General features: G+C 42.7%; 1 protein-coding gene across 1 annotated transcript in view; it reads left to right on the top strand.

The window, feature by feature from the left end:
* IL13RA1 (interleukin 13 receptor subunit alpha 1) overlaps positions 1-24,654 on the top strand; it is a 77,072-nt gene extending 52,418 nt beyond the window's left edge. The window contains exons 7-11 of the mRNA XM_045298559.1: positions 3,680-3,709; positions 3,971-4,100; positions 7,351-7,447; positions 10,296-10,380; positions 24,083-24,654. Coding sequence (XP_045154494.1) covers positions 3,680-3,709; positions 3,971-4,100; positions 7,351-7,447; positions 10,296-10,380; positions 24,083-24,175 — 435 coding nt within the window. The 3' untranslated portion in view covers positions 24,176-24,654. The remainder of the gene's footprint in view (positions 1-3,679; positions 3,710-3,970; positions 4,101-7,350; positions 7,448-10,295; positions 10,381-24,082) is intronic.
* The last annotated feature ends 575 nt before the right edge of the window (positions 24,655-25,229 follow it).

Genomic DNA, 25,229 nt, shown 5'->3' with positions numbered 1-25,229 from the left:
TAGGGGCTCATACAACTCTTATCACAATCCATGCATACATCAATTGTGTAAAGCACATTTGTACATTCATTGCCCTCATCATTCTCAAAACATTTGCTCTCCACCTGAACCCCTGGCATTAGCTCCTCATTTTTTCCCCTCCTTCCCCGTTCCCCACTCCCTCATGAACCCTTGATAAATTATAAATTATTATTTTGTCATATCTTGCCCTGTCCGACATCTCCCTTCACCTACTTTTCTGTTGTCCGTCCCAATGCAGTTTTTGTGGTAAAATTAGGTGCCTTGACTGATATTTGGGTTAGCTTATACTCGAGTATGTACAGTACTTCACATTCTCACCAACACTGGGCGTTGTCTTGTAGGCGTGTGCACTGGTGTCTTGTAGTTCTAATTTGCATTTCCTTGATAACTACTGAGGTTAAAACAGTTTTCATTTGGTTATTGGAAATTTGCATATTCTCTAGTGTAGCAGTTCTCAACCTGTGGATCATGACCCCTTTGGGAGTCCAACGACCCTTTCACAGGGGTCGCCCAATTCATAACAGTAGCAAAATGACAGTGATGAAGTAGCAATGAAAATAATTGTATGGTTGGGGGAGGGTGTCACCATAATGTAAGGAATTGTATTAAAGGGTCATGGCATTAGGAATGTTGAGAGCCACTGCTCTAGTGTAAAGGCCCATTCAAGTACTTTACAGTTTTCCTGTTGGGTTCCATTGGGTTATCTGCTCCTTATTAAATTGTAACATATATGAGGGGGTAACCCCCAAAACCAGAATCCACCCCCAAGTCATGTATTTAAATTATTTTTTAAACTAAATGATGATTTTATTGGGGATGCATTTAATTTTTTTTTTAATAAAACAACCCTATCACCTTCAAAGTACTCTCTATTACACTTAATACATTTGTCAAATCTGCGATGCCATTCTTGGAAACATTTTTCAAACTCATCTGTTTGGACAGCTGACAACTCCTCCCTTCTTTTTTTCTTCACCTCTTCTACATTGTCAAGTCACTGCCCTTCCATTCTCGGAAATGAAGTCACATGGAGTGAGGTCAGATGAGTAAGATGTGTGGGGCAAGAGAGGCATGCTGTTTTTTTGGCCCCAAACTGGTGGACTGTGATGGCTGCATGAGCAAGTGCATTGTCCTGGGTGTCAAACCAGTCCCCCTGTCTGCCACAGATCAGGCCTTTTTTGTCACACACGCTTACACAATCTTTTCAGAACCTCTAAATAGAAAACTTGATTAACAGTCTAACCTGCTGGAACAAACTCCAAGTCGACATTTTCGACCATTCGGGAAGTTGATGGACATACAGAACGAGGTTTTTCATCATTCGACATTTTACCTATTTTGAAACGAGAAAACCACTCGTACACTTGAGTTTTTCCCTAGCGCTGCCCTTATAATCTGTGTTCAACATCACAACAGTTTCTGCAGCACTTCACCAGCCCCACCCTCCACCCCCGAGCAAGAAGCAAAATGTTACAGCCTCACACTGTTCTCTTAAATCTGCCATCACAAAATACAAGATTCGAGCAAAACTGCTTTAACGAAAAAATTCACTGTGACTACAGAGAAACTTCCCAGGCAGCGCCACTGGGTGCACTAGCACTAACTCAGAGCGAGTTGCTTGCTGCTTGCCTAGGGGGGGAAAACGCATACGACGAAAGCTCAGCCAAGTGGACTTTTTTTTTCCTGCTTTTTGGGTGGGTGTACCTCCTCGTAGATGAGGGTGAGTAAAGCGTCGTTACTAAGGTTCCAATCTATACATATATGGGTTTAGTCTGAACAGATTGTATTTAAATATATCTCTGCTGTCAGTGGGGTGAAGAACAAATGAGTTCTCTCAGTAATACACCTGTCTTAGTCTCATTACGATGACTTTTTAAAAGATCCAATCCAAAAAAAAAAAAAAGATCCAAATCCAGTGGCTTCTGAGTGGGGGGAATCATCGGTACCAGTTAAATTCATGGCAGTAAAGTCAGTTCTAGAGTTTATGGAGACTATTTATTTGGAATACCAAAGGGATAGTGTTGACAGGTTCTTCCATAGGACATGGGACAGTTACAGGGGCTTATTAAGAATTTTCAAGAAAAAGTAAATCCACACTGGTGAGGAAAAAGCTGAGAATGTAGCACAAAAGACCGCCCCCATTCATAAGGATGCACTTGCTTATGAATGAATAAGCACGTGCTCCTTGTTGGAGGGTAGCAAGGACCGTCGTATGATTTTGTTGGAATATCTTACCCAGTCCCCCTTACAACTCTGATCTCATCCTTTCAGGCCACTTTTTGTTCCTAAAACACAGAATTTTTTTTCATAAAATGTTTTTTATTTACATGAAGTCAGAAACAAAATACTAGGATGCCTGCTACAATCACTCCTGTTGAACATTATTGTGGAGATTATTAGCATTGAAAGAACAGGAGCTAGAAAAATGAGGCTGATAATGAAAAAGAGAAATTGTCATTATTTTCAGAGAAACCTGGTATGCATAAATAAAGATGATCAGCTGAAAAGCTTAGAACTAAGCAAAAAGCTTGGTAACGGGGCTTGATTCCAAAACCAATATGGACATGTCAATAACTTTCCTACATATTCACAATTGTCAGCTAGAGAATATACTGGACTCATGATTCCACTGGAAATAGTGAACAGAATTTGAACATACATAAAATAAGATTTATATGAGAGCTGTATGAATAAAACGATCATGTTTCATAAACCCACATAAACTCATGCATAAATAGACTTACTATATTCTTGGAAAGTAAATTTTCATATTCTTCTCAAATAAAGTCTGTATATAGTCAATTCTATCCCCTTCAAAACGAGGATTTTTACAAGAAAACCATATAGGAAGTGTTTGACATCTTCCTTAGGAACAGGGAACCCTCCTGGCACAGTGACTCGGGTGCTCAGATGCTAGCCTGAAGGTCAGCCATTCATACCCACCCACCCACTCAAAGCACATTGAAATGGAACATAAATCACGTTTAGTTGCCCGCGCTGAAACTGCCACTTTGACAAGGGGTAACTCAAAGAGCACAGAGTTCTCCGGAGATGGGAACCCTGGATAGATGTAGACGGAGGATCTGTCAAGAAATAATAGCTTCAGGTTTTGTGTTTTTATTTCATAAATGTTCTATGGTTTAGTTGCATTGCATTGCTACTTCCATGTGTGTGACGTGTAAAATATACAAGTTCTTTGAAAGATACTGCAAATGCTCATGCTATGTGTCACCTTTTAATTTTTGTAATAAAAGTTCATTTCTTTTGAGGAACAGAAGATTTTAACTAGAATATAGAGAATGCTTTATTTTATACATTTCCTTGATAGTAGTTTTTTGTCCTGTTTACGGGAAATCTCATTTAATTGTCATGAAACAATTTCACCTACATTTGCATCTAAAATTGTGTGTTATGTACATACATATATATTTATTTATATATTCGTCTGTTTCACATCTCACATTTAGATCTCTAGTTCATCTGAAACTTATTTAGTGAAGAATATGAGGTGGATAAATGTAATTGATATGTAATTTACCCTGCACCTTTACCTGAGCCTCTTTCAATGAGATAGAAGGAAAACATGGTGAAAACTGCTAAATTATGTAAAATGTTTTTATACCATTTTTGATTCATTCATCTTCTTTGTATTTTCAAGGTTGAAGAGACCAAATGTCAAAATCCAGAGGTCAGTAACTTTAAATATAGCTAGTTTGTGCGGAGACTTAAGGAGACCATTGGGGGGTGGGGAATGGGGCAGCATGGACAATTTATACAGCTTTGAAAAAAGAAACCACTTTGTTCTGTGGGTTGTTATTGTTTTTCCCTCCAGGTTATCAAAGTCAGATCATTGCAATCTTTACGTTTTAACCATGTGCATAATTTGGCAGATCATTGTATCAGGATTCCACCAAAAAAATTACTTGTGCCCTTTTATTTTATATACAAGAAGATATCCCAGTTCGAGATCTCTGCTTCTCTTGATACCTCGACCACAGTCCGAATAAGAGTCAGAACAAATAAATACTGCTATGAGGATAGTAATCTCTGGAGCGAGTGGAGTGAAATGGGGACTATAGGTAAGAAAACAGTATTTCATTACAATTTAAATGGCTACCATTTAAATGGGAATTAAGCTATAGCAGAAAATTGAGTGAGGAAAGGGGAGGTTCCATTTTGTTTTATTTTTTATGTGAACCAGAGTAGTTAAAATTGGGGTTGGGCGGGGGCTGGGAATCTGTTTAATGACTGTCAAATCACTGGGGATTAATTTGCAATCCAACGCTCTTTGAAAATCCACAATCCAAACAGTGTTCTCCTCTCCACTGCCCTGACCTCCATTTGTGTTATGGACCTGAACCGGAAGGTAGGAGGCAGACAGGTCTAAATGCTGGTTGTATAATGGGAGAGGACTGTCCAGTGTGCCAGATGACAGGATCGAGAGTGGAACAGTAATCTTGGTGGAATTTAGAGGAGATAAACCTTTCTCCTAAGTTTGGAAAAATGACCGATGAATTGAGAGGCCAATCAAGCTCGGCACTAGGCTCAAGTTTATCTGTGTGTTGCGGACTGATGTCTAGTGTTTTCTTGGACTGGGAGATTAGTGTGTGACTCAGGGTTGGAACCTTAAATATCCCCCAATGTCATATGCAGTCTCAGGCAGCAGTAAGAATGTCGTATCCAGAACCAGGGGATGCTGTGGGCCAGGGGCCCAGTGATCTGGCCAGATCAGAGGTATGTAATATTTCATTCTGGGCCCCATGGACAAGACTGGAATCTCGCCTTGGAAAGATAACCAGGATATTGAAGGACCTCGACATTTGGTGAAGAATCATTGATAAAAGTAACTTTGGGAAATCATGATTGCTGACTTTGACTTATATGTGAGGTCCCTGGTCAGCAGTTGGAATCCACCGGGCACTCAGTAGGAGAAAGATGAGACTTTCTGCTGCTGTAACAAGTTTTAGCCTCAGAAACCCCAAAGGCGTCATTCTACTCTGCCCTATACTATATATATACTATTTACATCACTTTGAGTTAGAATTGATTCAGAGCAGTGAGTTTGGCTTGGTTTGGTCAGGTACAGGACATAATAGGCTATCTTTTGTGGCTCCAGGGGCACAAACTAGAACAATGAAGAATTCTTTAAACAGTTGGATAGATAGATGGCTTGGTGAGGGAATAAATTCCATATTGACTAAAGGAATGAGCAAGATGTGTTCTAGAGATGGTTATATTCATTACCTATTGCTATGTCACAAAACACCCCCAATTTGAATGGCTTAAAACAAAACATGCATTATCTCAGCGTTTCTTTGGGTCCGGAATCTGAGGATGTGGGTACAGCTTAATTAAGTACCTATATGTATAAATATATATATTTATATAGAGAGTATATATAAATACTATATACTTCATTCTTTTTTTTTTCCCTTTCTATCAAAAGTCCTTTAATTGGCCGAGTGAGCTCACCAAGTACTTAGCAAATCAAAGTGGCCTGACACTTTAGAAAAAGCATTGTTTGAGCTGTGGACCCAGGACCAGGCACAGAGCCTCCCTCCCGGTGCCCCCAGGCCTGGAGGGCAGAAGCTGCCTCTGGAGCAGGGCTGTGGAGCTCAGGCCGCCATGCCTAGTTCTGTTGGCTTGGGCATACAGCTCTCCCTGGCTGTGGGCACAGCCTCAGGGGTGGCACTGACTGAAGAGGCCAGGCCTCTGGTGCAATTGAAGTTGTGGTCACACTGCCTCCTTGGCTGCAATCCCCATCGGCAGGCTGCCCGGGAGCAGAAGATTCCGTTTCCTCACCGGCTTCTAGATGGAGGCCTCCCTCAGGTTTGAGCTGCTGGGAATTCTACGCAGGACTGTCTCATAACTTGGCAGCCGGCTTCCCCGAGCAAGAGAGATTGTGTGAGCGTGCGTGAGAGAGCACCCAGGAGGGCAGCCTCAGTCTTGTATTAGCTAACATTGAGAGTGCTGTACCCCCGCTGCTGCTGTGTTGTCGTGTAGAAGGGAGTTGTTTCGTCTGAGGCACACTCCAGGAGATGGGATGACACAGAGGGACCTGTACCAGGAAGTGGGGATCGTTTGGCCCCATCTTAGAGGCTGCTGCGTATCATTGTGCCGGACCCGGAGTGATGCCACCTGGGTGCTCCTGGTCATCCTCTGGTCTAGAAGGAAAGCCCTACAGCACAGAGCAGAACTGTTCCCGAGGGTTTCCGAGGCAGTCAGCCTTTAGAGCAGAACCACCAACTAGGAGGCCAGCAGCCCCACAGTTAATCCCCGGCACCAACATACCCCAAAGCCCAAAACTCTTCGCCATCAAATTGATGCCAAGTGACCCTTCAGGACAGGTGGACCTGCCCCTGAATTTCTGAGACTGGAACTCTGTATGGGAGTAGGAAGCTCCATGGGGGATAATAACATTTACCTTTGGAGCATAGATGAGCTAAAGCACGTGGAAGCCCCTACTATGGTGTCAGACTAGGGGCCTGGGTGGCACAGTCTGCGCCCCCTAAAGGTTGGTGGTTCAAACACACTCCACAGCAGTGTGCCTCCATACAGATTATAGCCAAGAAACCCCATGGGAGCAGCTCTACTGGTAACACTTGGGGTCCCCATGAGCCAGAATTGACTCGATGGAAGTGGGGTTTGGTTTGATTGGTGGTGTCAGAAGCATAGCAAGCGCTCAATTATGAGTAGTAGCTGTGGCACTTACCGTGATTCCTTTAAGTGTTTCCATACTGACTACAAAGTTAAGAGCCCAGAAGAAAATAGCCTGTTTTAATGACATGACATTTAATACATATGGCATCTTTGCTAAGAGAATCGGAAACCAGTTAAAGATTGTGTTATCAGATGATCTCTCTCTCTCTCTCTCTCTATCTCCACACACACTCCAACAACTTCTCCGTGTATAACTCAATGCCATTGTCTAACCATTCATCACCCCCCTCTCCAGCTTGCTCATGATCCTTCATGTATTTACTCACCCCAGGAATGTCAGGGATCAGGAGGACAGGGCTTTGTTTTCTCCTTACTATTATGATATAGAACAGGATTAAAGAATTATAGAAAATAGGTAGGAGACAGAAACATGTGCTCTCATAACCCCTTGACAATTTTGATGGTGAATTAGTGGAAGGTTTATAAGGAGATCATCCATTTTACATGCAACAGCTCCTCATGGTCTTCCCTTGTTATTATTTTTAGGCCAGCTACCTCATGTTGACTCTTGTCTTCCCCTTCCCCCAGGTTAACACCGATGACAACTTTTGTTTGCTTTATTTCTAAAAAGGCTTTTTTCCCCTCCCTCCTTGGCATGCCTTTTTCCAGATCAGAAGACCAGCTCCACATTCTACATCACCATCGTACTCATCATTCCAGTCCTTGTGGCAGGTGCAGTCATAGTCCTTCTGCTTTACCTAAAAAGGTAGGAGAGCTGTTCAGGCAGGCTCTGCAGTTTCTGCTAGTCTGCTTGCTATGGTTATTACTCTTCGCACTGGCATTTGACATTTGCCCAGTGGACTGAAAGCATTTTAGCCTTCAGTTGCTTAGGGTGGTATGGAATGGCCAAGAAGTCGTTCGTTCTGGGACCCATTTTCCGGCGAGCAAAGTATTGGATTTGTTGCCCTGGCCCAGCTCCCTTTCCGCTTGTTCGGGATCACTGAACAGGCCTATGTTCACTTTGCACTTTCAACTGGATGCAGCTTTAGAAATGGAGACTTCCTAATCAGATGGCCTGTCTAATATTAAGGGAAAGGAGGCTGCTGCTTCATGCTCTGAAGGAGAGAGCATCACCAGGTTGGCCTTGCTCCTGGAGCATGTTTGACCTGCTCTGACCCACTCCAGGGCCTGGTCCGATGCTAGGGTGTAGTCTTGCCGTAAGTAAGGCTGGCTGGAATAAAGTCACTGAGCTGGGTTGAGAGCTGTCCTGTCCGTTTCCGTCATCCAGCGCACAGTTAGGGAGTGCCATCTCTGTGCCAGACAGGGTCGTCCTACAGCAGTGCATAAGACAGTCCCTGTGGAGTGTATTCTCAACCAGTTGTCATGGAGTGGGTTCCCAGTTAGGGCCGCACCACGTGCATCACAGCACAATCGCTCCTCAGGCGTTCGTTCCAGTGACTGCTTTTGGAAAGCAGACCGCTAGGCCCTCCTTCCAAGGTCCCTTTGGGGGAACCTGAACGCCCAACCTTTCCGTTAGCAGATGAGCATTTCGCACTGCCTAAGGACCCTCATTTATGGTTGTGGGTGGGTGGGGAAGAGGGAGCTATACATGAAAAATAAATGAATAGTATAACATTTATAATATCACATCTCACTGTCATCAAGTCGGTTCTGACTCATGGCGACCCTGAAGGACAGGGTAGAAGTGCCCCTCTGGGTTTTCAAGACTAACTCTTTATGGGAGTTAGTTAGTTAGTTAGTTAGTTAGTTAGAAGCCTCATGTTTCTCCCAGGGAGTGGCTGGTGCTTTCAAACTGGTCAGCAGTCCCCTGTGCACATCTACTACACCATCAGGGCTCCTATAATATCATGTACTAACCCTGTCAGTGTAAGAATATAATCTCACACTAACAGCTGTGATTTGGCCTGGTGAGAAGTAAAGTTGTGGGTGGGGGAGGGACTAGGACATAAAAAGGGACTATTTTGCATAGGATGGCCAAGGAACGTCTCTCTGGGAAAGTGGCCCTGGAGAAGAGACTTGAGTAGAGGAATGAACCATGATGTATTGGAGGCAAGAATATTCCAGATTAAGGGAACAATGGGTACAAAGGCCTTGAGGGCAGATGAGTTTCATGTGTCTGGCTGGCCCAGAGATGGTGGGGAAGTAGGGAAAGGACAGATCAGGTAGGCCGTGGCAAGTAACTAAGAGTTTCTGCTAAGCGTGAAGGGGAATCACTGGAGGGCCTTAAGCAGAGGAGAGATGTGATCTGATTTCCCGACATAAAAGTCACGCCCCCTTAGTGACGTTGTGGAGAATTGCCTTGGGCAAGAATGGAAGCAGGTGGAGGCATGACCATATTTTTGGGGAATGCTGAAGGTCTGCTGGGCTAAAGGTTAGCAAGAAGTACTCAGCTGTGAGATATATTTTGAATGTAGAAATTATAGGACTTGCTGATCATTGGTTTATAGAGAAATGATAGAAATTGAGGCTTCCAGCATAACTTATAGATTTGGGGCATGAGCAGCACATGCCATTTACTGAAATCAAGAGGCCAAGTGAAGAGAGTTGGCAGTAAAGGAAAGGTGGACTCAGAACCCTGGAGTACTGCACTGTTCAGAGATCTGGGAGATGGAGCAGGTTCACCAAAGAGCACTGTAAGATTCAAAAATGGGAAGGAGAGAAGAAGAAACAGAGAGGAATGCCCCTGCCACCAGTTGGTTTGTAAGTAAAGCACTATTAGTATGTGTTTTTAAATTTGAGATGCCTGGTAGAGAGAGATGTGAAATAGGCAGTCGAGTATATGGATCTGGATTAAGGGCGAGGTCTAGACTGGAAATAGAATTCTGAGAATCCTTGACATGTAAATACGTGTGGCCATCAAGTCAATTCTGACTCACAGTGGCCCGATCAGGGTTTCCAAGGCTTTGAAACTCTTCACGCATAGTGGTTTAAGCATTGGACTGCTAACTGGAAGGTCAGTGGCTCCACTCCACCAGCCCCCCCTCTGCAGGAGAAAGATGAGGTTGTCTGCTTTGTAAAGATGTATAGCCTCAGAGCCCCTAGGGCCCAGTTATACTCTGTCTTAATCAGAATAGGGTTGCTGTGAATTAGAACTGACTCAATGGCAAGGGTTGGGTTTGGATTGACATATCAGTGGCTTTAAACCCCCCCCAAACTAAGAGACCACTGAGAGCGTAAGGGAGATCGGGAAGGAAAGGGATCCAAGCAGAGAGCTGAACCCTGGAGTACTGCACTGTTCAGAGATCTGGGAGATGGAGCAGGTTCACCAAAGAGCACTGTAAGATTCAAAAATGGGAAGGAGAGAAGAAGAAACAGAGAGGAATGCCCCTGCCACCAGTTGGTTTGTAAGTAAAGCACTATTAGTATTTAAATTGTAGAGGACAACTAATTTGATGGCTCCTTTGCCCTACTCAAATGTGAGGCTCCTCAGGCATCGATTTTCCATCGCCTGTTTGATAGATTGCCTTGCAGCTGCACTCCAGGTGACTGCTAGTGCTTGTCTTTTGTTCATGCCTTCTTTAATATGGCTGCATTTAGGTGGACTGTACTGCGGACTTGAACATTTGACCTCAGATATCTCTGTTTTCTTAAAGGCTCAAGATCATTATATTCCCTCCGATTCCTGACCCTGGCAAGATTTTTAAAGAAATGTTTGGAGACCAGAATGATGACACCCTGGTAAGCCTTGACTCTGGCATGTGAATTGAGTGCCTTGAAACAGCATCTGATCTAAAAGATGGGAGAATGGCTGGTTTAAAGTGTTGTGTCGCTCAGGCCAAATGCACTGGATTTAAGAAGTCCCCAGAAGAATCCTTTAAGCCTACTGCCACCGAAGTCGATGCCCACTCAATTGTAACCCCAGAGAACTGAGTAGACTGCTCCTGTGGGTTTCCAAGACTGTAAATCTTTATGGGCTCAAAAAAACCCTCATCTTTCTCCTGCAGAACAGCTGGTGGTTTTGAACTGCCAACCATGTGGTTACCAGCCCAATGTTTAGCCCGATGGTAAGCCCACTGCACCACGAGGGCTTTGATACCTGCCTCATTTCACTGGGCTTCATTCTCTTCTCTGTGCAGGGCGATGGAGCCTTCTGTATGAAACTAGCCCAATAGGTGGGTCTTCTGATTCTTTGATAATTTTAAACAATTGTCAAAGACAGGATGAGTGCTAGAAATTTCCTTTGTTCCTGCTTTTCCTGGAAAGCTGTACTCAGGAGACACGGAAATGGAGCTAACCTACCCCTCTTCTTGTATCCTGCAGACCCTCATGCCAGATTTTGTGGCTGGAGAACCTTAACAGGAACAAAATAACTTGAGGCTATTGTGGTAAATCTATTTATTTTAATGAAGTAAGAAAGACACAACATGACATAAAAATCAGTATCATTATATCTTTCAATTATCTTGAATTAGTAACATTAGACCCAGAGCAGTAAGGGGAAGTAGTGCAGCATGTACACAGCAGCCTGGGCTCTGGGGTCCGATGGTTTGGATTCAGATCTCTGCTGGGTTGCTTACCATCATTTTGATATTGGATAACTTCCTCTTAATTTTCCTGTGCCTCAGTATTCCCATTTGTAAACTTTGGGGTAGCACCTACCCCTGGTATTCATAAGTAAGTTAAATAAAAACCTAAAAACCACTCATTGTGCTCGGCGCACATAATAAATGTAAGCATTTAGTGTAATTATTGATAACATCTTTCATTGATCTTGAATCACCACTCAATTCCTTTTTAAAACCATTTTATTGGCACACAACCCACATATACAGCTCAATAGTTCAATCACATCACCAACGAATTCTTGTAACGTGGACGATTCACAAGGGCAGGGGATAATCACCGGGTTAAGGAAGAGGGTTGGGCTGATGTGTTATCAGAGGAGGATCCATCCCGTGGATTTGCTTTCTCATGAAGTCATGGTCATAGACAACTCAGCCAGACCCTTGGCTATTGGGCACCCCCTAGGCCTGGAGGCCTAGAAGCCAAGGATCTGTTGGGGACGCTAAACCCCAGAACTGGGGCGAGTATGGCAACCTGTGTTAGTTCTTCCGTGTTGGTAGAGGAGTGCACGAAGTACTCGTAATAAGTAGAGATTATTCCCTCACCTAATTTGCAATAAAAAAAAATGTTAGAAAAGAAATTGAGGTGACTGTGCCTCAGGCCATTCCTCTCTTGGTGAAACAGTCTGCAGTGCACCGTGGCCATCACTGGTATCGGTGTTTTCCTTAGGATGATCTTTGTCGCTATCTTCATACCACAGCTACTAAGTGAACAGCCGCCATGGGCTAGACAGTGAAGTAGAGGCCTTGCTTATGTTCTTGTGGTGGAGCCACCTAATCACTAGGAAGTCGGTGCTGTTGGTCTCATTTTACAAATGAGGAAATTGTGCCTGGGTGAGGTTGAGTCACTTTGTGGAGATCACACCCCAGGGGGTTAGGGATAGCTTGATGAGGCCGAGTCCACCCATCTCCAACCTTGGTGAGCCAGAGCCACCAGGGCAAGGCTCCAACCTCAGGCAGATCAGGGGCTGTGCAGAGCGCGGCAGGTCAGGGTGGGAGGGAGCTGGCGATGCGTCTGGTTCTCAGGAGGGCATAGGGTATAAAGGAGGATTACATTTTTCTTATCACCAGTCGCCAGGCTGCTACCTTCCCAAATGCTGCTTGCAGAAGGCCACTGTGTCAGGTCAGCTCCCAATGCACTCATTGTGTGTCCTCTCTCACCACCTGTCCTCAGCTTCTTCGCCCAGTGGGTAGTCAGTCCACTTCTCTGCCCTTTCCTTGGACACACAGGGGTCCAGGCTGACCAGCTCAGTCGGTTTCAGTGGGTCTCTGGTGTCTCTGTTGTAGAGGTTCTGGAGAGCTGGTCTGTCTGGTCCACCATCTGACCAGATGTTCTCTAGCCTGGTGTATTTACAAGTTTTCAATTTGGAGTCTTAGGCAGAGCAGACACTCTTCCATTTGTCACAGGCCCCACCCTTCCTGGCTATCGTACACAATGTGGCTTCACATGCCGATCTTCTGTGCCGGGCACCTGCAAGGGCTCTGAGATGGCTACCCTTCTTTAGCAGATTGGAAACTAGTTAAAGCACCACGGCCCAAATGCACACTCTGTGAAAACATGAGACTCACCGATCCACACAAGACGTGTCAACCAAAGCCTGGAAGAGATCATCAAAATGCTGAGAATGTGATGAGATCTGTACAAGCGCATATAGCCTTTATGGAGGGCAGCTTGGCAAAAGGCAACACGAATCTTGGAGCCTTTCATGCTTGTAGAATCGTAGTTTAAGGAAGTAACCCAACAACAGCAAAAAGATGGGCAATGCGTCCTTTGTTACTAATATAAACAGAAACCAGTGGAACAGCAAGAATGGAGGATTTGTTTTAAAAAATTAAAAGTTGAATTCCCCAAGCATTTAAAGTCCTAACGAAATACTTGTAAGACTACAAAATACCCATAAATGCATAGCACTAGCCCTACTCTAATTTTGATAACAATAAAATACAGTAATATATACATGGGACAGTGATTGGAAGGAAATGGAGTACAATACTCAACTCGAGCAGGAATGTAATTCCTCTCTACTTTTCTGAATATCCCAAATTGCCTATAATGAGCATGTATTATAATAATAATAAGAAAATCCCTGTGCCAATCATTAAGGGGAACAAAGGACATTATAGTCATCCAGGTCTGAGAGCTAATAGGGACTTGAACTTTGGCGATAGCACAGGAGATTAATAGATACAAGAGACGTTGTTAAAGGAAAATCACTATGACTCAGTGATGCTGGGTGGGTGTTGAAAAGTGGAGTGAGCAAAAAATAATTTCAAAGTTTCAGGTCTCAGTGATTGTGTGACGTTGACGGCAGAACCAGATCAATTATCTTCCTTAGAGCGGAGGAAATCATTCTTTTTTCAATTTTCGTTCTAGAGGATAATATGTTGGTTTGTTTCCAACGAGTTGGATAATTCTATCATTTAGTGAGGCTTATATAGTGACAAGGTGGACCACTAGAAGGTAGTTTTGGTTGTGGTGGTTGTAGATCATTAAACAAAATCAGTGCTTTGAAACGGAAAGTATAAAAATGCCAGACAGAAAAAAAATTTCTTGTCTGCTTTTTCATCAAATGAATACTCTGTTTTTTCTTTACATGGCTGCAGTCCTCACAATATGAACTGCGTATCAGCCATAAGACTAGCCTTTTACTTCTAGACTCCTCCATGGAATATGGAAGGAATATGGCCTTAGAGGTCGTCTACTGACCTTGATGTTTACATGTTGAAGGATTTCCTTTGAGATCTAGAAATCTCCAACACACTAGATTTGGGTCCTTTAGAGATTGGAGACATTGCGGGACTGTCCCAGAGGGTTCGTTGCAGAACCTGAACTAGAACCCTTTCTAAGCCCAAGTTCCTGACGCATAATCCAAAGAAATAACTCATGCCTTTTCTACACGCTCTTTTCTCCCATACGACACCATCAAGCGTGGTCATTAAATTTTTTATTTAGGTGTGGCCGCAACTAAATTAAATCCTCAGTATAGTGTTCCTTAAGGTTTCTCATGTTTTCGTGATGTTTTGTTCATCACTGTAGCAACATTTTTGGCCAACAAGGTATCTTCTTCTTGCTTTGCTGTTTGTTTTTCTCGCTGACTGATTGGGCTGCAGGCCATATTTGGTGGGGAGGGAATTGCTTCTGGCCTCTGTGTTTCTTTTCATCCATCAAATAGTTCTAGTCCTCCCTGCTTCTTGAAAACCCATTCTATTTTCACAACTCTGCCAGCTTTGCAGTCCTGATTGGAAAGTAGCCTTTCAACTTACAGTTGACTTCCAAAGCCTGCTGATTTCCCCCCTTTTATTCATTTCTGTACATATCTTGAACAATGATGATGAGGATGTGCAGGACTGGGCAAGGTTTCCTTCTGTGGTCCATGGTTTGCTAGGAGGGGTCAGGACGGCACTGAATCACAACATGTAGCTTTCCTCAGGAAGAGTGTTTTCCTTCAGAGTGAAGCTACCATCCTTCTCCTCTTACAATGAATAATCCCTGAATAGGATCTAACATTCACACCATACGCACTTGATAACCATCCCTATTAGCAGGAACCCCACCTCCTTGATTTGTTCCACCTGGGAATGCTAAGACTGCTCCCTGTGTTCAGGAGGACCCCCGTGTGCCCCCTCCCACTCTCTACGCTTGTTTTCTCTCTTGCCACATGAAGCTAATCTGTGTGGTGGTCTGTTAGCAAACCCACCAACTCTTCAGCGAACTCTCTTTACACTCCTTCGTACCCTCGCCTGAATCCCTTCTGTGGTTGAGAGGTGCCATTGAGTTGGTGCCAGTCGACAATGACCTTGCACAACAAAAGGAAACTGCCTGCCTGCTTGTGCGCCATCCTTACAATGGTTGTGAATATTTGGGCCCATGGTTGCAGCCACTGTGTCGATCCATCTCCTTGAAGGCCTTCCTCTTTGTTTCCACTACCCCTCTCCTTTACCAAGCATGATGTCCTTCTCCAGGGACTTTCATTAGGGCTTGTACAATGACGATTTCGCTATTCCTGTTGTGGGATCTGTAGTGAGAAGCTGGCACCTTTCTGTAAAGCACTTCTTTCCATCACCACCAGCTGAACCCTGGTCATGCTGAAATTCCGATCCTGCTAGGACAGCAGGCTACATGCTGAATTCTTTCCCTTTACAAAGTGAGTAGTTGGATTAACCACCACCTCAAATGTTACTAAGTTAGTCCTCTCCACAACACACTCAATTTTTCCTCATTTTTTTAAGCTGTGAGGGTCTCAAGACGTGGGATCTATAATTCACACTGTGTCACGGTCCTATTTTGCATGTTGATCTGAGAACTCGACCTGAAATGTATACAAAAGTTTCTGGGTTCAGGGTATGTTGCTTAGGCATATTAAAACACATTTCATTTCTAAGGAAAACATTCACTGTGGCAAATATCTTAAACCTTATCTTGAAAGAAATCTTAAATTGAGACTCAAAGTTTCCCCACACCTCTGCATTTGTTTATGTCTTCAAAATACAAACACCTATGTTCAAAGTGAATTTTCCAGCATTTGATAACTAACAACCAAAATCCAATTCTATTTAGTCTCATAAAGCTCTGTTTGGCTGGTTATGTTTGTTTTTTTCCCTCCTCGCTCATCTATTGATGTTTTTCATCTGTGGGCCAGTAGTCTATTGTGGGTGACCTTAATTTACAAATGGGTAAAGATCAAATTATGGAAGGGCAATTTTGTGGGCTTATTTCGTCTTTTTACAAGTGGTTGCAAAATGAGACTGGCTTCCAATTTGCAAGGCTGACTAATAGGCTTAGGCCTCCGCGTTTGTTCCTCTTGCCTTACATGGCTGTGTTCTTGAAAGCAGCCCTCGGAAAGAGCCCGGTTCTAATGAAGGATGAACAGGAACAGGTAGTCCACGCTGTAGGGATTGAAAAGGGCATTTGTAAAAGACAGACGAATGTCATCTCTCAAGTAGCCATTTCAGGGGCAGCGTTCACTGTAGTGAAAAAATTACTTGTTTTTGTGCTATTGTCCAGCTCCCTTCGGCATGAGGCCTGATGAACAGGAAGGAATGATGTGCTCATTTTCAGGGCTCATTTTTCCAATTAAAAAAGTTTGCTTTCTCCTCTTCAAAGTAGAAACAGGTTGTCAAAGTAGGAACATTGCGAAATCCATTAGCAAGAGGAAAGAAAACCACTCTTAGTCCCTTCCCTTAGACATAGCTGTAAGTTAATGTTTGGCCCACAACATCAAGACAACAACAAAATCTTTCTTTGGTAAAATGGAATAGTCACAACAGTCATAATAGCTTATCCTTATCGAACCTTTACAATATGCTCGACACTTATACTTTATACATTTATCAGGCACCATTCTGAGGGACCCTATCTATTATCTTTATGGATACAGATCAAGAAGATGAAGCACCTGAGGGATTATATATAAACTTGTTTAAGATCACATTGCTAACACATAGCACATCTAGGGTGCAAGTTCAACAAATATGCAGTAGAGCTGGGATCTGGACCCAGGCATCCATGCTTTTAACCAACCATATCGTGCAATATATTTTCATAAAATTGCATTTTCTGAGGAAGACTGACTGAACCGATGAGGAAATTGGTGGAACTGAAGGAATTTCTAAACTTTACATAGTAAAGTATCGAATCCTTTTCCTGATTATTGACACGGACAGCTGTTGTTGTGTTTTTCCTCATTCGTTCTTTTAGTTCACACCTGACTTGAAAGTTGGGCCGTGTCTGTGCCGTGTCAGCACGTGCATTCATCCTACTACAGTCCTGTCTCTCATCCAGGCCTCTTGAGATTGTTGGCTTCCACATTTGGATACATGAGAGGGCTTCAAACATTTCGTGGACAAAATCAATGAAGAGGGATTCAAAGTTTTTCATTAATTTTTTGAAGCCAACTCCTGTTTTAGTGTTCACGGCCGTCATTCTGGTGGTCTGGAGCATTGGAATCTTGGGGTCTGAAGCGTTAGATGTTTCTGCTCAATGGACTCAATGGACCAATGTTTTCTGATTTATTTACATGTTGATGGAGTTTGCTGCATTTGTCATTGAAAGTCTTTTTGGCTTGAAGGTTCACGCTTCCTTGCTTCCTGGTGGGTGTTAGAACTGCTGCTGCATCAGGTTTTGCTGAATGACATCTTTAAAAAGACCTTTTCATCCAAGGGGCTGTTGGGTGGGCTCCCAAACTAGCAACCTTTTGGCTATCAGCCAATCAAAAGCCACTACGGTGGGCTACGAGCTGAAAGGTCAGCAGTTCAAAATCACCAGCTGCTCCTTGGGAGAAAGATAAGCTTTCTATTCCTGTAAATATTTACAGTCTTGGAAACCCATGGGGGCAGTTCTGTTCTGTCCTATGGGTTTGCTATGAGTCAGACTGGACTCAATGGCAGTACATTATTAACCCCCCAAAAAGCAAACCAAACTACCAACGAATTTCCAGACTATAAGGCCTTGCTGAGACACATAGCCTCATTGTTCTCCTAAATAGCAGCTAGTAGGTTTTGAACTGCTAACCTTATGGTTAACAGTCTAATGCTTATCTCACAGTGCCAGCAGTTCTCTTTTTGCACCCAGCCAGGGTATCTTAAGCATGCAATCTTTTTTTTTCTGTCATAAAACTTTTTGCAAACTCTGCTGACAATCTAATTTTCTTTCTGTCTGAAACCCTTTCTGAAAATGTCATGTCCTATCATTTTACTAGAATCTATCTTGATGTTCTGGGCCTTCTGTGTTGACTTTCTGAGATGGATGATGTGCTTTTTCAGTATGTACTTTCAAACTTTTTTTTCCGTTTCCATAAAAATATCTTTATTACAGATTTTATTCTGTGCCCTTGCTTTCTTTGCCTACCTTCTATGTCTGTCACATCCTTTTGAGTCATTTTCATCCATCTTCCTTCCTTCCTTCCTTTTTTATTAAGAAACAAAAAAAAACAAAACCAGAAAACCCAGCACGCTTTTCATCCTTTCTTTCCTGGAAAGAATTATTTGTTGTGTGTATTTGCATTTGAATCCTTCAAGCTGAGCCTTCATATCTGAAGTGATCATTTTCATGTAGTTTTATTTATTAGAGTTTTATCGTGTCATGTCTTGAGTCTTTCTAATTCTGGTTTATGATATTCTGCTGTGCCAAATAAGTGATTTCCTTAGCATGTTACTTCTTAAGATAGTTTAACTAGTTTTCAAGTGTTATAGTGTTCATCTGTTTTGTGGGGGGGGGGGTGAGTTAGTTTATTGTGCCAACCTGGCCAATAAACACATGTGGGGTTAATTGAAGGGCGGGGGGATAAATGTCTTGGTGAGTCTCGCCTTTCTAGTTCTCGGGTCTCTTGCTTTGTGATAGTCGGACTAGGGTAAGGTGACCAGACGTCCTGCTTTTGGCCGGGCAGTCCCGATTTTTAACAATTTTCCCCGCGTCCCGTCATTTTAAAAAAGTCCCAATTTTTGGAAAGAATGCATGACAAGCTAGGGTAGATGGTTTTCGGCTGCCATGTGGCTATTTCGCCACGATATGAGTTTTATCAAAGGTGTCCCGCTTCACCAATGTGAAAATCTGGTCACCTTTGACTAGGGTGTAGCTGCCTTAGCCAGTTCCCTGCTTCAGCTGCCAAGGCGCACTTCCTGCAAGACATCCCTAAGGAGAAGCCGCATGGACCAACCCCGATGCAGCCCTGGGTGCTAGAGCACACGTGGAGACCCCTGCCAGCACTGAGATGCTTAGACATTCACTGATTCGGCTTTCCTCCTGCAGTTGACATCATTGTGTGTGTTTTGTGAGATGGAGGAGGACTTTGTGGATTGGTGTCAGACATATGGGTTAACATTGGACTTGTGGGCTTGGGCAACACTGGGTTGGGATGTTTTTTTGATGTTAACTTAACGTTTATCTAAAACTCTCCTTTAAACATGAGTTTCTGTGGATTTGTTTCTCTAAAGTACCCAGACTGACACAGTGGGTATGGGCATTTTTTTCTAGCAGATTTTTATTCTGTCCAGATATTATTCTATTGCTCATTTTACATCACAATCATCTTATTAGGAGCCTTGATTGAGGGTAATTTTTCTTCTCAGATTGCACAGTCGTAGAGCTCCATCTTTGATTTAAAAAATTATTCAAAAGTGTATAAATTGCTTTCTGAATTCTCTTGGCCCTATTGCTCTCCTCTGCTATTATCTGAACGTTCTTTCCTTTTGGGGGGGCCTGTTTTATCCCTGCCCTCAGCGAAATGGACTGACACCGTCGCTGCAATAATGGACGCAGCCATAAGGGCAATTGTGAAGATGGTGCAGGACCGCTCCGTGGTCCAGTCTGTTGTACGCAGGGTGATGATAAGGCGGAGATGACTCGATGTCACCTAACAATCAAAACAACAGCAACAGCAACATATCCCTGCTCAATTTCGAGTCTTTTCTACCTGGTTTCTCTTCTGAGCGGGGTTTTGATCTGGAAAGGACCTTTAGATGATTCACCTTGAAAATTTCTAGGACCCAAACTATACCAGAGACCCTTGGCATCCAATCACTGTTTGAAGGTGCACGCCCTTCCTAGTTTCTGTCGTACAGATATTAGCCTGCTGAGATTTGAATGAGTGATTTGAAAGTTCTCAGGTCTACCAGAGGCCCTGTTGATTCATTGTTACTTATTTTTCCACAGCTGATATGAAATAGATCTTAACAGCTCTCTGTGGCTTGTCCTCTCCTCGTGCATTCTATAGGGGCTCACTGAGGAAGCCTTTCCATCTGGTTTTGATGTAGATTCTGTCTGTGGACTTTGGTGTTGCTTTGGTACCTGTCCTACTTGCCTTGTTTATGTTTGGTTATAATTCTCCATTGGGGGAGATTCGAATTTTATGCTGCCGCCACACCTTCCTTCCAGAATTTCTCTCTCTGATAGGGAGCTGCAAGCTAATGCCCAGCAGACAAAATCCTGCCCACTGCCTGATTTTGTACATCCTTAGAGCCCCAGTGACATAGTGGGTTACTCTTTGAGTTGCTCACCATAAGGGTCAGCAGTTCGAACCAACAAGCTATTCCCTGGTGAAAGATGAGGCTGTTTTGTTCCCAGTAAGACTCACAGCCTAGGAAATTCAAAAGGGCACTTCTCCTTTGTGCTATAGGATCTCTATGAGTTGAAATGGACTCCCTTGAAATACAGGAAGGAACGCTGGTGACTTCGTGGGTTACACATTGAGCTGTTAACCACAGGTCAGCGTTGTGGCCCTACCAACTACTCAGCTTCCATCAAGAGTTACAGGCTCTTCTGATAGGGGCATGGCAGGCGAGAGGGTGGGAAATGGGGAGCTAGCAACAATGAGTATGAGAAGAAAATGTTCTGGAATTGATTGTGGTGGTGATTGTACAAATCTTCTTAATATGATTCAATGGTATGATAATGTGAAGTATATGCAAATAAAACAAATTTTAAAATAAAGACCCCAAAAAAATCACACCAACAACTCTGGAGGGATGAAAGACAAACTTGAAAGAAATATAACCCAGGAAGAGTTTTGAAGGTGGCTTATCAGAAAATGATATATGCTGATTTTCTGTCTATGAAATCCAAGATAGGTAGATCTACAGAGACAATAACTAGATTGATACTGCTGAGGGGCATGGCCGGGGAGGCTGGAGGGAAAGGGGGAGCCAATATGCTTGAATGATTAAATTTAATTAAACTTAAAAAAAGAAAAGAAAGATCTACAGTCTCAGGAACCCAAAGAACCAGAGGGGTAATTCTACTCTGTTCGATTGAATCACTGTGAATTGGAAGTGACGCAGTGGATGGATAAGCCTTATTTATTTATTTAAATGTATTAAGCTTGTTAGGAAACAACGTAAAAGAAGAATACTCATGCATGGCCCGCGGAAATGATCTGGAAGTCACCTTTGAGTGGCCATGAAGTATTATGAGAGCACTCATTTATGGGTTTTCTGTGGCCGCTGTCATGTTACAGCAGCACAATGGACTTGTTGGGCAAGAGACCATATGCTCTTCAGAATAGAAAATGTTTAAGATTTGGCCATTTACAGAAAAAGTGTGCTGACCCTTAGCCCATTTTATATATATGCGTGTGTGTATGTGTATGTACTCTACATATATATGTATGTATGTATATATATGTGTGTGTGTGTGTGTGTGTGTGTGTATATAAAATCCTAGGATAGGGGTGGTGGCATAGTGGCTTACACGTTGGGCCATTAACTGTAGGGTCAGCAGTTTGAAACCATTCTGTGGGAGAAAGATGAGGCTTTCTACTCCCATGAAGATGAACAGCCTCAGAAAAGCACAGAGGCGGTTCTACTCTGTCCTGTAAGGTAGCTGTGAGTCGGAATTGATTTGATGGCCATGGGTGTGAGTTTAGATCCTATATATAGGGGCCCTGGGGCCCAACAGTGAGGCACTTGCCTGCTAATTAAAGCACCAGTCAGTGCTTTAATTGCCTGCTAATTAACAGGCTGGCAGTTTGCAGCCACTAGCTACTTCATGGAAGCAAAGACCTGGCAATCAGCTCGCATAAAGATTGCAGCTTAGGAAACCCTTTAGGGCAGTCCTTTTCTGTCCATCATGTCCCTCTGAGCCGAAAGTGGACTCCACAGCACCTAGCAAGATCAATAGCAATCAGACTAACACTTTTCCAAAAATAACTGGAACATCTGTCGCCAGCGGAGTGGCTAGTGGGTTCTCACTGCCAACTTTGGCTTAGCAGCCCAGACAGTGTTGTTACCCACGACTTCATCAGAGTCCTTGCTCGTTTTAAATGGAGGCGTAGTATTGCGTTGTATGCCTATATTGTAATGAACTTAACTAAAGCCCTGTTGTTGAGCATTTCCCAGAAGTGATTTGTAAACTTCAGGTAGTTATCATTTCACAGCCACGTGTTTAGGGACATACTTGATTATCTTCTTGTGATACAATTTAATGAGTAGGATTGTTAAAGTGTGATTGATATAGACAAATTATGGTCCAGTAAATTAAATAGTCATTAAGGACACAGGTAAGGAGCCTGGGTGGTACAAGTGGTTTGCAACCCTATGCTAATTGAAAGGTTAGCAGTTCAAATCTACCCAGCGGCTCGGCAGATGCAAAGCTCTGGGGGTCTGTTTCTGTAAAGATCACCAGGCATGAGTTTAGGGCTCATTCAATAGCAGCTAAAAATAACAAGATTATTGGTCAAATTATGGTAATTCATGTAATGGCATAGGCAGAGGTTAAGGAATTTGAAATATTTTTACTGCTGTGTAAAATATATATAACTGCTGTTAAATGAAAAACCCAAGTTACATATGTAAAGTCTGATTCCTTTGCAGTTTGCATTATTAAGGAAATATGGGATTAGAACATATACACTTAATTTATTCCAAAGAACAAGTTTAGATTGCAACCAGGTTATTGTCATTGGGTCCATTCTGACTCATGCCCACCTTAAAGGACAGGGTAGAACTGCCCCTGTGGAGATCCAAGACTGTCATTCTTTCTGGGAGTAGAAAACTTCATCTTTCTCCTTTGGAGCTGACTGACTGGTGCTTTCAAACTGCTGACCTTGCGGTTAGCAGCCCAACACGGAACCGCTGTGCCACCGACACTCCATAGAGCAGTATATAGGAATGAATATTTTGCCACATTTTTGCCAACATCGTGGTATCTACTTTTTCCAATTCTTGCCAGTTTGATAGAATAGAAAAGGATGTTATATTTTTTTTATCTTACATATCACATTGTATGTATTTTTTCATACATTCATTGGCTAAAATGATATTTTTTATGAAATAATGGTTCATTGTCCATTTTGTCCCTGCAGTATTCATGCATCTTTTCCTTGGTGACTTTTCAGAGTTCTTTGTATGCCAGACCTTTATGTATCAAATATAGCTATATCAAACACTTTAGTTTATTGCATATGTTTGCCTCGTGTTGTATTTAGGGTAATGATATGAGAAACATTTTCTTCTTTATACGATCAAACAATCAAACCTTCCATTTCCAAAGTGTAGAAAACCATTCCCTTGTCTGAAGTATCTGTATATTTTTCTAATATTAATTTGAATTTTTTATAATTAGGTCTTTAATTCATCAATAATTTATTGCTGTCAGGGAAGGGTTTAACCTTCATTTATCAAATGCTTAGTCAGTTGTTCCAGCACCATTTATTAAAGAAACAAGTCATTTCAAGGCTATATAATTTCTTCACGTTGTCTTATAATACAAACATGTATTTCACATTAAAAAATCAGGATTATTGAGGTATCATTTGCTTACAATAAAGTTTACCTCTGTAAAATGTTTCCAAAAATAGAATTGCAGATTTGACAAATGTGTTGAGTCTAGTGGAGAGTACTTTGAAGGTAATAATATTGTTTTGTAAAAAAAAATTAAATACAGAGCTTTTGGGGGGTGGGAATTCCATTTTTTAGGGTACCTCCTTGTAAGTATGCAATTGTCGAACCAATTATCCCAATTCAGTTTGACTGTTACAAAAATAAAGGTAGAAATTAGTATCGCAGTGAAATTGTCAAAGAAACTACCCTTCTTTTTTCCCACCTTCTTCAAGAATTTTGTTTCCGCTTTTAGAAAGGTCCACATTTGTTTTATCTCTCGAGATAGCCACTTAATATCAAAATCCCATGTTCTTCCTCCATCTACTGTTAATTCCCAATGGTTTTGTTTCACAAAAGATTCAAATAGGTAAAACTTATTTAATGTAAAAACACAGAGCATATGGTTCCGTGCACGCTGACTTAAAAGGAAGCATTGGTTGGGAGTACTCAGGGGGAGGAAATCCTGTTTAGAAAAGTCATTGTGTCTGTGTTTGCTTGCCTTCTAGCACTGGAAGAAGTATGACATTTATGACAAGCAAACCAAAGAAGAAACGGACTCTGTGGTGCTGATCGAAAACCCGAAGAGAGCCTCCCAGTAACGGAGCCTTTGGATTTGTCCCTTTGCCATGTGAGCTTGTGAAGATTCCTCCCGTTCTCCATTTGTCACCTGGGAACTTTTTACCTGGAAACGGAAAGTACCGGGCCATTTAAAACCAGGCAGCTCATAAGAGCCACGGGTCTTCATAGTGAATCGTGCATGGCTCCCCCACCCCACAAAAAAAATTCCCTAAAAATAATGGGCCCTATGGAAAAGAAGGTGGAGTCCTCCTCATTGAATTATAAAAGCAGACATCCTTTAGCAAGGCTTCCAACCTGAGGAAAAGCAAAACCTGATTATGGTCATTGGGTTATTATCAAAAGTTGCGCCAGCTTCTTGAGCGATCTCTACCTGCTTTGTATTCTTTGTGTCAAACAGCACCACCAAATTTTCTTGGGGGTGGGGTGTCATTTTGGGTGGCTCATGCTATTATAAACCTGAGTCATCTCGCACATCCAGCAAACAAAACTGATAAAAATCCATGAGCTGTACTTTGGGTTCCTTTAGAGTAATGTTAGTGGGCATTAGACTCCTTTGTGCCTGCTTCCAAAGCTCTGGAAATTCGTGTTGGCCATGAGGTGATAGGTACTACAAAAGCAGAGGCACCCTCTTTACTAAGTACTTTCCAAGTCATTGCTGACTTGGAAAAGCACTGGAGACCCAGTGACCCATTGGGTCATGCGCTCCGAACCGTGCGGTCTGTGGTGCTGCATCGCTTACCTTCACCTCAGCCCATCACATCAAGTAGTTACTATATTTCGGGCCTGTGCTAGAACCCTGGGTTTGAGGCACCAGCCCCCTTAAAATCGACTTGGGACTCCTTGGTGCTTACTGCCCTTGTCACCCCATCAGCCAGTTTTCAGATCTTTGAACTCCTCCATTGATTCCCTTCTTTTACTGCCTCCTCATTCAAGCCTCTCTTTCACCTGTCATTGGAAAGGAACATCTACATGTGCCCTGAACACTCGGAGGGGTGGGGTAACTTGCTCTTAGGTAGAATGTAAGTAGACTGAGAAACAATGATTTCGGCTCGCATATTCTATAACTTCTGGATA

This window comes from Echinops telfairi, unplaced genomic scaffold, assembly GCF_000313985.2.
Source record: "Echinops telfairi isolate 266 unplaced genomic scaffold, ASM31398v2 ScPeMD7_7427;HRSCAF=8465, whole genome shotgun sequence".
Taxonomy (NCBI): domain Eukaryota; kingdom Metazoa; phylum Chordata; class Mammalia; order Afrosoricida; family Tenrecidae; genus Echinops; species Echinops telfairi.
The sequence above is the reverse complement of the archived record's forward strand: the minus strand, read 5'-3'. Positions and strand labels throughout refer to the sequence as shown.